Here is a 13847-nt window from a genome sequence, read left to right on the forward strand (position 1 = left end):
ACAGCACAAGTGAATGTGCTATGTGTATTTCTCAAACTTTCCAGGATGAAAATCTCAACCAATTGTAATTGCTGAATGATACAATGTATACATGGGGAATGTTAACACAATCTCATATTGATCACACCCCCTGACACCCCTTGATCTTTGTCACATTTTGTTGTGGTTACAGCCTGAATTTAAAATGGATTAAATTTAAATTTTTTTCACCGATCTACACAAAATACCCCCATAATGACAAAGTGAAAACATGATTTTAGAATTTTTTTACAAAGTAATTAAAAATGAAAAGCTGAAATCTGTGGCGTCAATAAGTATTCACCCCCTTTGCTATGATACTCGAAATTGAGCTCACGTCCATCCAATTCCCTTTCGTCACCTTGAGATGTCTCTGCAAGATAATTGGAGTCCACCTGTGGCCAACTTAATTGAATGGACATAATTTAGAAATAAACATACCTTTCTATATTAGGACCCACAGTTGATGATGCATGTCAGAGCAGAAACTCTACCATGAAGTCCAAGGAAGTGTCTGTAGAACTCAGAGATAGAATTGTGAGGAAGCATAGATCTGGGAAAGGGTATCAAACAATTTCTAGAGTTTTCAAAGTTCCCAAGAGCACAGTGAGCTCCATCATAAGGAAATGGAAAGAATATGGAACTACCCAGACTGTTTCTAGAGCTGCTCGTCCAACCAAACTAAACAACTGGGCAAGAAGGACCTTGGTCAGGGAGGTGAACAAGAATGCAATGACCACTCTGACAAAAACTACAGAGCTCCTTGGCTGAGATGGGAGAATCTGCCAGAAGGACAACAATCTCTGCAGCACTTCACAAATCAAGGCTTTATGGGAAAGTGGCCAGACGGAAGCCACTCTTGAGAAAAAGGCACGTGACAGCACGCCTGGAGTTTGCAAAAAGGCATGTGAAAGACTCTGAGAACATGAGGGAAATGTTCTGTGGTCTGATGAGATGAGAATTGATCTCTGTGGTCTGTATGAAAAGCGCTACATCTGGCGGAAACTGTGCACAGCTCATCACTCATATAACACCTTCCCTACATGAAGCATGGTGGTGGCAGCATCATGCTATGGGGATGATTTTCAGTGGCAGGGACTGCGAGACTTGTAAGGACAGAGGGAACACTGAATGGAGCAAAGTACAGACAAATCCTTGAGGAGAACCTGCTTCAGAATGAAAAAGACCTCAGACTGTGGTGAGAATTTACGTTCCAACAGGATAATGACCCCAAGCAACACTGAAATGGCTTCAGAACAAGAACATGAAAGTCCTTGAGTGGCCCAGCCAAAGCCCAGACTTGAATCCCATTGAGAATCTGTGGAAAAACCTTGAAGATTGCTGTTCACCAATGCTCCCCATCCAACTTGACAGAGCTTGAACAAATTTGCAAGGAATAACGGAAGAAAATCACCAAATCCAGATGTGCAAAGCTGATACAGACATACGCAAGACTCGAACCTGTAATCACTGCCAAAGGTGCTTCTACAAAGTATTGACTCTGGGGGGGAGGGGAGGGGGGGTTGAATACTTATTGATGCAAGACATTGCAGCTTTTCATTTTTAATTAATTTGTAAAAAACCAAAAACCTTCTAAAAAACATGTTTTCACTTTGTAATTATGGGGTATTTTGTTTGGATCAGTGGCAAAAAATTGAAATTAATCCATTGTAAATTCAGGCTATAACACAACAAAATGTGACAAAAGTTGAGGGGTGTGAATACTTTCTGAAGGCACTAAGCATTGTGTCACCACTGGGATGTGACAAAGTCATAAGCAAAACTTTAAGGCAAACATTCAATGTCATGGAAACCATTTAAAGTACAGCAAATGTTATGCGAACAGCACTGCTTGCATGCGCAAACACGAGTGTGGTATGGTACCATGCTAGCTTTAGTTATGCAAAAAGTCATGGGGGAAAAAAAACCCCGACGTAAATCACCAAGCATCTTGGATAAGCTGCGGTTTGTCAAAGAATTTTTGAAGCCAAGAGGAAAAGGAAAGAACGGAACATAGAATTCTTGTGGTCAAAAAGTTGGAGGTTAGATGCTAAGCCGAGGCAGTCACAGCACTGGGCATGTTTCTAATTTCATTGCATTTCTTCCAGATTCATATCAGAGTATTATATTAATCATCACAATTCGAATCACATGTCTTTGCATAACATTTTACAACATAAAATAAAATAAAATATTTCCCCCTTACATTTTTTTTTTAAATGCAGCAAGAAGTTAGTAATACAGCAAACAATTTCCAGCTTTGAAATACCTAAAAACAGAACAAACACTAGAATTGAACTCGGAAGAGCGCATAACACCTCCACTCGGCTGAACAGTTTATGTTTTGTATCCCACTGATAGCTGGATCTGAATCCAGATATGAAACAAAACCTAATTGCCTTGTTATTGTCACCTAAACAACTCATCGACCTAGTTTTGTTATAATTCGTCAATAAACCTTTCTAGATATCGTGCTATATATCGTTTTTGCCGCCATCTCTCAATGGTGAAGAATCACTTAAAAAAATTCTAGTTGCTGGATCCGGATTTGGATCTTCACCAAAATCTAATCGATTCGTCCTTGTCATACACCCAACCTAAACAACAAATTTCTTCCGAATCCGTCCATAACTTTTTGAGATATCCTGCTCACAGACAGACAAACAGACAGGGTTGAAAACACAACCTCCGTCCACCTTCAGTGGTGGAGGTAATTAACGGTCTTTGTGATCATAAAATGTTATGCATTGATGGACCCTGCTATTCGCAGACCCCACATACTTGCAGTTTATAAAATGTGACCTGCTCGACATTCGCGACACTGTGCTTTACGTATTTGTAGTTTTTCTTTCGTGTTTCGTATTCACAGTTTTTTTTTTTTCACATTTTCGCAGGTGTATTCGTGGTTTTCTTTTTCGCACTTTCACAGGTGCATTCGCATTTTTTTCGCGAGATTTTTGATTTTCCCTCATGAATCACGAACCACTGGGAACCTATCCCACTTTTTTTTCCATTGAAGCAATGCCCCCACATTTGCAGATTCGACATTCATGGCATTTTTCAGGAACGTATCCCCCACGAATAGCGGGGTCCGACAGTACTCGTATGTTGTCCCATTATTTATTGATACGTTTGGTAAATATGAAGTTTGTCAAAGTTTGTATTGTTTCACGAAATTAAATAATGCCATCCAGTAATGAGGAAGTGGTCATGGCAGAATGTTTCATCAAAGAATGAACATCCAAATTCACAGAGAAGCAGAAGAAAAATTGCAAGGGAAATTGTGTAAAAATGTTTTGAAATACTCCCTGATGGTCGTCTTCGCTTTCAAACTGTTCGGCGATGGGTACCATCCTTTCTGGGAGGAAAAAATTAAAATAAAACGGGTAAGCACGACAGACTTCGTTCACGCAGGCCTTGCACTGATGCGAGGACAAAGTCGCTGCGATTAAGAAATGCTCAATTCATGATCCGCGTATCACAATTCAAGAGATTGCGACAGTCAAGAATACTCGAATCAACAGCGAGTGACAGCAAGTTTCACTGAAATTTGTAGTACAGCTAAAACAGAAAAAACTATTTGCTGACGTTTACAATTATCAACCGATGAAAGGACCATTCAACTCACATCATGGTCATCCACATGAAGTAATGACATTCATAAAATGCCTTTAAAGAGACACTCCAGAATGGAGTTCACGCAAGGTTACTCGTTTAAACACCAATGGTATTTTGGTCATTTCGTGTTTCCGGGAGGTAGATTATTTTTCGAAGAAGACGAAGCCCATGCCGTCAGTGGATTCGGGCACGTGTATATACCGTTTTAGGAGCTTGTGCTGTACAATGAGCGTGAACGGTGCATGATTTGGATGGGAGTAGTTAGACAGAGCATGGGGAACCAATACATGGCCGAGACGATCCACTCACACATTTTATATGTTGTGAAGTTCTGCAAGTTGTAGGAGGTGGCATGTGTGTTTCTTTTTTTGCATGGGTGAGAGGAATCAGGCACACACATTCACATTAGCAATAATGTGACAATGCCAGCAACTTATGTGCGGAGGCGGACAGAGAAAGCTGCATTCGACTCCTTTCCCACTGCCTTATTTCATTGGAAATAATGGGGTTTATTGCAAGATGGAAATATATAGAAATAGTGTGAAGCATTTTATTTCTGTTGTCGTGTTTGTTATTAACTAGTACATGCCCGTAAAAAAAAAATTAAAATAAAATAAATAAATAAATATTCAAACCGCGAGAAAGAAACAACAACCACACAGGCCGTTTCTTCGCTCTCGCGTGCCCGTACGTGCGCTGCCCGGAAGTTCGCATATCACAGTTATGATTATTCGCAATTTAGTTTTAATGGCCAATTATTCAATTAGCGCCAACGTATTTTGCCTTTTCGCAATGTCGTCGCAAGGAAAAACAAAAAGAGAAGAGAAGAGAGGAACAAAAAAAATTTACTTCCTGGTTCGGAGCACACCAGCTCACTCTGATGTTACCGAAATGTATGCACTGTCTAATATGAAAACTATCATAACTTGGGGCATAGTGTTTATAAATGCGCATAAGAAATCAAGAAATTATTAGAATACACGAAGTCATCACTCTCCGGAAGCCCGTACGTTGTAACCTGTAATGGGGAACGCGGCTGAGCTTCCCTTCTCCCATCGGCCACGCCCACGCAACAATGTGTCTTGTCATTGGTTTGGTAAATAAATGGCCATAACTTGGGATCCACTTGTCTGATTAATATCGAACCTTGAAAAGGCACATCCTCAGGTCCCCAGCAATATACCTGGCAAGTTTCAATCAGATCGGACCGGTGGTTGTCGAGAAACAGCGGTCACACACACACACACACACGCACGCACACGCATGCACGCGCACGCACGCGCACGCGCGCGCACGCACGCGCACGCACACGCACACGCACACGCACACGCACACGCACACGCACACACACACACACACACACACACACACACACACACACACACACACACACACACACACACACACACACACACACACACACACACACACACACACACACACACACACAGCTGGAATTATAGATAGATGGTGTTTATTACCCCTCAAAGTTGCTTTCTCCAACAAAAATGGACATTTCCCACTTCGGCTTTGCAGATTTGAACACAAAAAAAGTGTAAGCAATGGTTAGTGTTATATTTGACCTGACTAACATGAGAATAAATGTTTTTTTGAGCAGTTAACGTTTTGGAAATAAAGGCTTACTCGTAATGACAATGCTATATGCACACAGAACACGTACACACGCTGGGATTCCCACCACCCCCCAATGTGACGTCCTTCATTCGCAGCATTACCCCTTTTCCCTTTAAATCCATTATCTGAAGAAGTTGTTTCTTTTGTCTGTATTACCTATCAACTTGTCGACAAAGTGTTTTTTTGAGGTGGTTTGGGCATACACATTTGAAATGTGGGACTTTTTACTCTACGATTTGTTTTCTACATTGTCACTCTGCAGTGTAACCCTCAAAGCAGAACGTCATGACTTTGACATGACACAGTTAGTTGTTGCATGACATTATCTCACATTCATCCAATGTGAGTAGAGTTAAAATGATCACAAAAACTTTAAAGACGTGGAAATATTTGGGTGGTCGGTAAATGAGCTACTTTTTTTTTTTCATCAAAGATGAATGCATTTACAGTCAAGGTGACTGTACATGCTCTTCATGCTCTTCATGCTCTTCAATGTTGCTATACATGCTCTTCAATGTTACCAACAAGCTTTTCTGTGTTACTTTTTGAAAAAAAAAAATCATTGTTATCTGTGAATGCATCTTCGTGTTATTTATTTTGTAAGCAAGCTCAGATGCATTTTCTCTTCAATTATATCTTCTTTGCCTCTTTCTCGGGCATGTGAATATTTTTTCAATAACTTCCATATACCTTGTTTAATGTAAAATAAAAAAATAAAAAATACTACTGTTGTTTGAAAACATCTGACCATCTGTAAAATGCCGCTACAAAGATTGCTTTGTGGGTTATGACTTCATCTGTAGCAAAAAATTACATCCTAAATGAACAGTCCTCACAGTCTTCGTGTAACACTGGCGGCGCTTGGTGGAGCCAGGCCGGCCGGGTACACCAGTTTCCTCCTCATCGTGGAGTTCAAGCTCTTCTTCATACTTCACAGTCTCCTTGCCCACAGGGAGAAGATTATCATCCAACTCACCTGCCAGGCAAAGAAAATAAGTAAATAAACATAACCTTTTTAGCTTTGGCAGTGAAGCAACACTTTAATGAGTGTAAGGATAAAGGAATTCTCAAGCTATAATTTTCAAGCAAGCTCAGAATAAATAAATAAATAAATATATAGATACGATAATCAAATCAGTTTGACATTTTATCTATCCCAAAATTGTGTCCAATAAAGTAAAAAATGAAACAAAAAAATGATGGGGATTAAAAAGGGTGCTTGCTAATCTTACAGAAAACACAACCGTCACCCTCTAATTCAAGGAAGCTTTATTCTTCATGTTAGGCCTGGAAATCAGACACTGCTGGGGTCAAATGTGCAAGGAATTACGACTTGTAATACACAGCAGGAACTGAAGGTCCACGCCTTCTGACTTGCCACAGTGCACCACAAAGTTTCCCAACTTGCGTACTGCATCTGGCTTCTATTACATGCCACGTTTTCAGCACAAACACTCCACGTAGAAGTCGCAATCAAGATGACATTAAAGTAATTAGTCGGCACAAGCCACCCGATCGTGCTTCTGTTGCCTTCCAATGCTCAGTTGATTTAACCTTCGACCCCAATTAAGGCATCTCTGCCTCTCAACTCTGGCAAGGCACTCTGGGCAATGGGCCCAGCTGCCAAGGCAATGGGGTTATAGCAGTTCCGGGGGCCAGGGCGCGGTACTCCATTTTACCAAGCATGCACTGCTCCAGCCTCCATACATAATCGGAAGCAGATCCTTTCACAAATGCTCGGAAGAACCTCAAAGAATGCAGCTCTGTTTCCTTCTTCCGTATTGGTAACCAACCTTATCATTTCCTTTCCACTTGCAAACTCGACCCCCCTCCCTCCCATCTGAAAAATCCCTCTCAAGATATTACTCCAATCCAATGGTAACTATGAGACCCTATTTTCCATTTGGAAGGGAGGGGAGACCGGGGCTAGGGGAGGCTCAGTGCACAGTACCTGCTTTGTGAAGCTTCTCACAGCAAAATAGGGCCACGGCCTTCTCGGCAAGTTGATGAGTCTTCATAAGAGGTCCCTGGGGAAGGATAGAGAAAGACAGACATGTAAGGAAATATAAGGAATGGGTGATAGAAGACAAAGCCACAAAGCAAAAAAGTTGTTGAGAAATAAAGAGAAGGAAAGATAAGCCATCAGAGCAAATAAAATGACAAGTAGTAAGTGGACAGTAAAGGAGAGAAGACAAGAATGAAAGAAGAAAAGGCTACTGAAGGTGAAAATGGTGCTTGGGGAAGCGGGGGCGGGGGGGGGGGGGGTTGAGAACTATGTATGGGCTGTAAAAGGGGTACGGTGAAATGAAACAGTCAGAGTGAATGGTGGGTATATAAGTGGAGGATGGAAAGCAGGAGGTGGGGGAGATGGAGGTAGAGGAGTGATTGAAAATTAGGCTTTGGTTCGAGGAAGGAAATTAAAAACAAAAACTTAGGATGTTGTATAAATAAAAGACAAAAGTGGGCAAACACACGGACTCACCAAAACAGGGTCGCGTAAAGGACAATTTATAGGGAGGTGCAAGGTGGCTTGGAAGAGACAATGTTCCTTTTCCACAGTCTTGCATTTTGGAGCCAGATGTGTGAAAGGGTCACTTGGAAGCTTGGCACAGTACCTGCAAAGATGGAAAACGAACAAACAAAGCACAATAGCATCAGAACGTAAAAAAATACATTATATGTGTATATATATATATATATATATATATATATATATATATATATATATATATATATATATATATATATATATATATATATATATATATATATATATATATATATATATATATATATATATATGCACAAGATCATTCCCCCAAAACCATGCAATGTTCCTGATGCAGACTCGTGGTTTACAACTACAGTGAAAAATACCATAACAGCAATTTTCATACCCTTTTAAAGTGCCGTTTTGAATGTTTGGCTGAATTTATATACTTGAATGCCAGAGAGTACAATAGTACAAGGTTCCTTGCGAGATTTCAAGAAAAAGAAAATTTTTCAAAATCACGTTGACGCAACACATTGTACAAAGTTGGTATTTTGGTGGACTTTCAACCTCTTAAAAGCGGTACGACAAAACTTTTCATCAAATTAACATGGTAGTTACTCCCAGATGAGTAAAACCGTTTTGAAGTGATCTGAGATGAAGACAAGAGCACCTGTTCTAATAGATGTCACTTTAAAGTAATTTTTACAAGTGATGAAGTTGAAAATGGGAGTGTTTTGGATGTTCAGTGAGGAGGATACCTGCAGGTTTACAGAACATAAAACACATGAACTTGAAAAAAAAAAAAGAGCAGGGTCATAAATGCTCAGGACCGTGGGTGGAAAGGTCAAAGGAACAAATGTGAAAGCCAGCAGACTGGAATTGGTTTAGAATGAAAGAAAAATGAAATAATGACCATTTAACTCATGCGCACATCCGACTACATAGTGGGATCGTGCACGTGCGTGTCAGCCATAACTTATTTTTTTTTAACCACTTGAGCTTTTATCATCAAATTTTCAACAAACCTTAATGATGAAAATATGGAGAATGATAATTGATAAATTTTACATTTTTAGCAGTTGTTTTCATCAAATTTAGTTTGAGTAGAAAGCAGATGCGGATGGGCTTTTCATTTTGGGATGCTTTATAATTTAAATTGCATAATTGGGTAGTCGATCTATCTACCCTTATTGTCAGGTTTTCCGTCGTTATGTCTGTTGGGTAGTCGATCTATCTACCCTTATTGTCAGGTTTTCCATCGTTATGTCTGTCTGTCTGTCTGTCCAGGCCAGTACTCTGTTAATCGTAGGCCGATTTTGATGAAACTCTGGTGGTAGGTTCATACCATGACCGAGTTGTGTGCGTTTGAGAACCGTTGCTATGGACCCCTCGGTTGCCTAGCAACGGGCCTTTGAAATTTTCAAAAAAAAATCTAAAAAAATTAAAATATCGAAATTCAAAAATTAAACTATGATCGTTTGTGGGGCAACACATTCAGCCTCCTTGATAAAAAAAAATTCAGCCCGCTCCCATGAAAACTGTCGGAGAAGATAGACTTTGAATGAACCCTGGTCGAAGAAAATCCAAAAACAAAGTTCGTTATATCTCAGAGACTATGAGTCAGACATACATGAAACTGGTATGGTAGGTTCATGGTATGTCCTAGTTATGTGTGAGAAAGAACCGTTGCTATGGACGCTTTTGTTGGCTAGTAACGGCTGAAAAACGACTAAATTCGACTTGATCATCTACCCATGTCCGCCTACCGGCTTGTACTATTTTTCACTTGTGCAAAATGAGCGAACAATATACCAAGCTTCGAGTCAGCCGACTTGCTTTGAGACGTCAAATCCGAGTTTGATTTCTGATCGGACTTTACACTGTCAGCACCCTAGTGTTTCCCAGCATCCTATGGTGTTTTTCAACTGTGTAAGCAGGTTATCACCAGCACCCTGGTCAAATTCAAAATTCCTGCCATAACCTTCAGGGGGCACTGCATGATCCGCTCAATGGTGTCCTCGGTAAATGATAAAACAAGCAGCCATGTGGGTGACCATGTTGGTGCCATGTATTTGACCCAACCGATCACTGTTATAACACCTCATGGGATAAGGTGTAGGCCTCCTAAATTCCAAATTCCTCCCCCTGTAGTTCTGAGTTGGGTATTCCGTGGTGACATTGCCGATGCCATCACTGGAGAAGCCTGCCATGGCCCTGATCTTCTTAATTGCCTGTCCACTACCTCCCGAACCATTTTCTCCAGGTTTTCCACATTCGGGGAAACCCCTTCCCTGGACCGGCCATTGTTTGCAGGACCCATCTGCCAATGGAGCCATACTGTCCAGCCAGGAAACCGTATGGAGGCACAGATGAAGAACAGAGGGTAAGGCCCTAACTCGTGTGAGCACCAACGTGCGGAGCGACGGGTGAATTTGATTGTTAGAACCACACAGTTTAAAGAGACATTTTGTAAGTCCTGGGGAAGTTTAATTGTTGATGTGATAATGGATAGAATAGTTATCAGTGTTGTGTTTGCCCCTACACACTATCCACCACTCAGATAACCACTGGCTGCTGGATTCGCCCACCGGTAGAATCCGTGGGACTTGTAGACATATCTCAAACTTGTGCTGAGGTTCCCACAGATCAACCTTTTCTTCCCAAGGGATCCTTCCTTCGGGGATTATAGGGATTTTTTTAGGAATTTGGCACCAACTGATAGGAACCCAAGAGATGGACATTCTAGTTAGGGGACAGAGGGACAATGTAAAGAAGGAGGTTAGCGTAGGGCAGGCACAGATAGGAACTGGGGGGAGGGTGGCATGGGCTGTGACAAGGATAGGCCCATGAGATTAAGGGGGGAACGTTTATGTGAGAGCAAATCCTGTTCTCAGATCAGCTGGCACCGCCACCATCTCCTTCAGATACGTGTGCACCACCGAGAGCTGTCCAGCGACGCCTCCCGAGCCTGATTTGGCTTTGCCGTGTTGCCGATGCCTTTGCCATGCCTGTCGCCCTGCCTGTTTCCTGTCACCCTTGTCATGCCTTCCTAAGTTAATCTGCACAGTCTACTGTGCTGTGGCCCCAAATTAATTGCTGAGGACCGCTTTTGTGTGGCCTCGTTCTTCAACATTGACCGCCAAGGACCACTCGTTGTGGCCCAGTTCATCAACTTTGTGGCAAGTTGTTCGTCTTTCGGCTGCTCCCGTTAGGGATCGCCACAGCGGATCATCCGTTATGATCCGCATACTGATTTGGCACAGGTTTTACGCCGGATGCCCTTCCTGACGCAACCCTGGTCGCCTCTTACGACACAGGGATAATCAACTTTGCGACAAGTGGGACAGAATAATCCTCAGGAGCGAGAGGGTAGTCTACCCCAATGATGGCCCTATGAGGATGCCCTCCAAGACAAAGAAGATATTCATGCAATGTGGGCCATGTGGGTCAAGGAGACTGCCACCGACAAACAGCCACATGGTCCCACCTGCGTTTTATTATTATTATTTTTTCCTATAACTTCGCCCTAAGCACTATTTTCAACAGTGAAGGACCATTTGATGGGCACCTGATGCCCAGAAGAGGGCTGAAGAGCGATTTTTAAATTTCCATTTCTGTACTAGGGACCGAACCAGTGCTATGTATGTAAATAATTGTAAAAATGTTTAAGCCCACTTGGTATGTGTTTAGGTATAGAATTGCATTAACAACAGTCTCTTGTGAATGAGTTAGAGTAAAATAATCTAACACATTAGTTTTCATTATTTTCAAAGGTGGGACATATGTGCATTGTCACACTCAGGGAATAGGCAAGGTAAATCATACTAGAGGGAACCACACCTGATATGTGCACAAAAGTTGGCACACTTGGGTCGAGTCTAGTAAGGGGAGGGGGTAATGTTATGGTTTTGGAAAACTTACCCCAGAGGGAGAGCATACATGGGCACAGAGGTGACCCGCGGATCAGTTATTTCATTAGTCTTTGTATAGATAGTCCTCGGTCCCTTGTCAAAGGGATGTTGTTGGGGGACATGCGTTGGTTGGGCTGTATTTTTCCAATGTAATGTCTCCCCTCTCTACCTCTGTTCCTTTCAATCTTTCCTCCTTAATACCATCATTTTGTTCAATCCCTCTGTTACTTTCAATCATTCCTCCTTCACCCATCAGTCTTACCTTCGGCCCTGTGGCCGTTTGGTCATCCCTGGGTCTGGACGAATTCCTTTCCATGTTCCCTCTATTTGCTAAATTGGGCACGTTCGACCGTCTGTGGTCATTAACCCATCAGGTCCTCTCATATGCATGTTCATGACACTTGTTGCTCGTCATGCCCTGCGAGATGCAGTGCAGAACTGTACGAGCGGGCGTTTTGCACATGCGCATGTGGGGTGGGAGGCTTGGTTCTCCGTCGGGACATTACTGGAGTCTACGAAGGCAAAATTTGTTAGATGATAACAATGAGTAAAACAATGTTTTCAGTTGTTACAAAGCAATGAATCGGCACATCACAGCAGGATAGCTGAGAAGTACGTATGCTCACTCTAAGTTGTCAAGCCTGGTTTTGAATCTTGACCCAGCTATAAACTGTCATCCCGGTGTTTCACAGGCAGGGTGATTCATCAATGTGTGTGCCATCTCTCGGATGGACGTTGAACTGGATGTCAAGTCTGCAGGAATGCTAACCTTTCCTCTCCTCTCTTCCTCCCTCTCCCTGCTCCCCCACCACCCCCCCCTCTGTTAAGGGGATTGTTAAAGACTGACAGTTTAGTTTTTAATTTAAAACGGCTTCCCCATAGTGTAGCATGTCCGAATCCGATTCGGAGTGAACCAACCGGAGGGGTGCAAAGGTTGCTGCATGTGAGAGCATGCATGCAGGCAAGCCTTTACCAGGTAAATAGTGGGGGTTTAAATGCTCCCAACCAGTTTTATATAGAACACGGTGGTTAAAAAGAAGATGTTGCTGTTAGGGTGCATTTTATCACCCTTCATTTCCCCTCTTCTCATGCTGCTTTCCCTTACTCGCTCCTCATGCTATCTTCCCTTCCCCACCCCTCACGCTACCTTCCCTCCCCATCATCCCCTCTGCACCCCCCATGGACATCTCCCAGTGGTCTCTGTGTGCTGCATTAGCGAACATGATGTTTTAACATACCTCAGTTCATTCAATCCTGTACTACCCCCCCCCCCTTTTTTCTCCAAAAGTCCCACTACCAAACACAAGTTGATAATCCCTCCCCTCATGCTTACCTCCTTCCAAACCCCATCCCCCCTCCCCCCCTCCTCCTCCTCACTCCCACCCCCACTTCTCTCCCCCATCCTCCTCCCAGTGTATGGTGATATTTGGTGAGGCGTCGCTCTCCCCACACCACACACCCCCTTTCTCCTCCACCGCTCTTCCCTCCTCGCTCCCCCTCCCACACCCCTCTCTCCCCTCGTCCCCACTCCTCTCTCCCACACCCCTCCTTCCTCTATCCTCCCCACCCCTCCCTCATCTCTCCCTCCCACCCTCCAATCTCTCCCTCCCACCCTCCAATCTCTCTCTCCCATCCTCTAATCTCTCCCTCTCACCCTCTAATCTCTCCTTCCCATTCCTTTCCAGGAAGGTTTTAGGCATTTAAAAAGAAATCATAGTTGAGAGGGTTTGGGGGAGGGGGGGGGAAGAAGTGGGAGAGACAATGCAAATTCTTGATGTAAATGTGTATAGTGTAGCACCACATGGGAGAGGAGTCTATGACAAGTCCGAGGGGTTCACAGTATTATGATAGGATCTCTGTTTGAAAACTTTACAAAAATTGAAAACGACTTGGCAAATGTTCGTGCTCTGTATTTCATGCGCACTCCAAAACCGCTGTATGAAATAACTTTAAAAGTTGTGGTGTACTCTGGGTGTGTAGTTGTGGTTGTATGTTATATTAAGTTGGAATGCCACCTCCAATTCAGAATTTTACTTTTATGTGAAAGGGGGGAATTATCTATCATACCTGCTAATGCACTCCTGCACCGTTGGACAGAATAACTTGAAAAATGGATTTCATCGCAAAAAAAATAAATGACTCGATAAAAAAACTCCCGGAAGTTGTACAAA

The 13847-nt window shown here is 42.6% G+C and overlaps 1 protein-coding gene across 7 annotated transcripts in view; it reads right to left on the reverse strand.

The window, feature by feature from the left end:
- Positions 1 to 13847, reverse strand: part of DICER1 (dicer 1, ribonuclease III) — a 251195-nt gene that overhangs the window by 128938 nt on the left and 108410 nt on the right. For all 7 annotated transcript variants that reach the window (XR_015055053.1, XM_085869504.1, XM_085869501.1 and 4 more), the window contains exons 13-15: positions 7754 to 7886; positions 7223 to 7298; positions 6108 to 6247 (exon numbers count right to left, since the gene is read on the reverse strand). Coding sequence is in view for 6 of the 7 variants with exons in the window: in XM_085869504.1 (XP_085725630.1) it covers positions 6108 to 6247; positions 7223 to 7298; positions 7754 to 7886 (349 nt within the window). In the remaining variant the exon portion in view is untranslated. The remainder of the gene's footprint in view (positions 1 to 6107; positions 6248 to 7222; positions 7299 to 7753; positions 7887 to 13847) is intronic.

This window comes from Eptatretus burgeri, chromosome 2 (genome assembly GCF_056783735.1).
Source record: "Eptatretus burgeri isolate ZD-2024b chromosome 2, Ebu_testis_v1, whole genome shotgun sequence".
Lineage (NCBI taxonomy): Eukaryota > Metazoa > Chordata > Myxini > Myxiniformes > Myxinidae > Eptatretus > Eptatretus burgeri.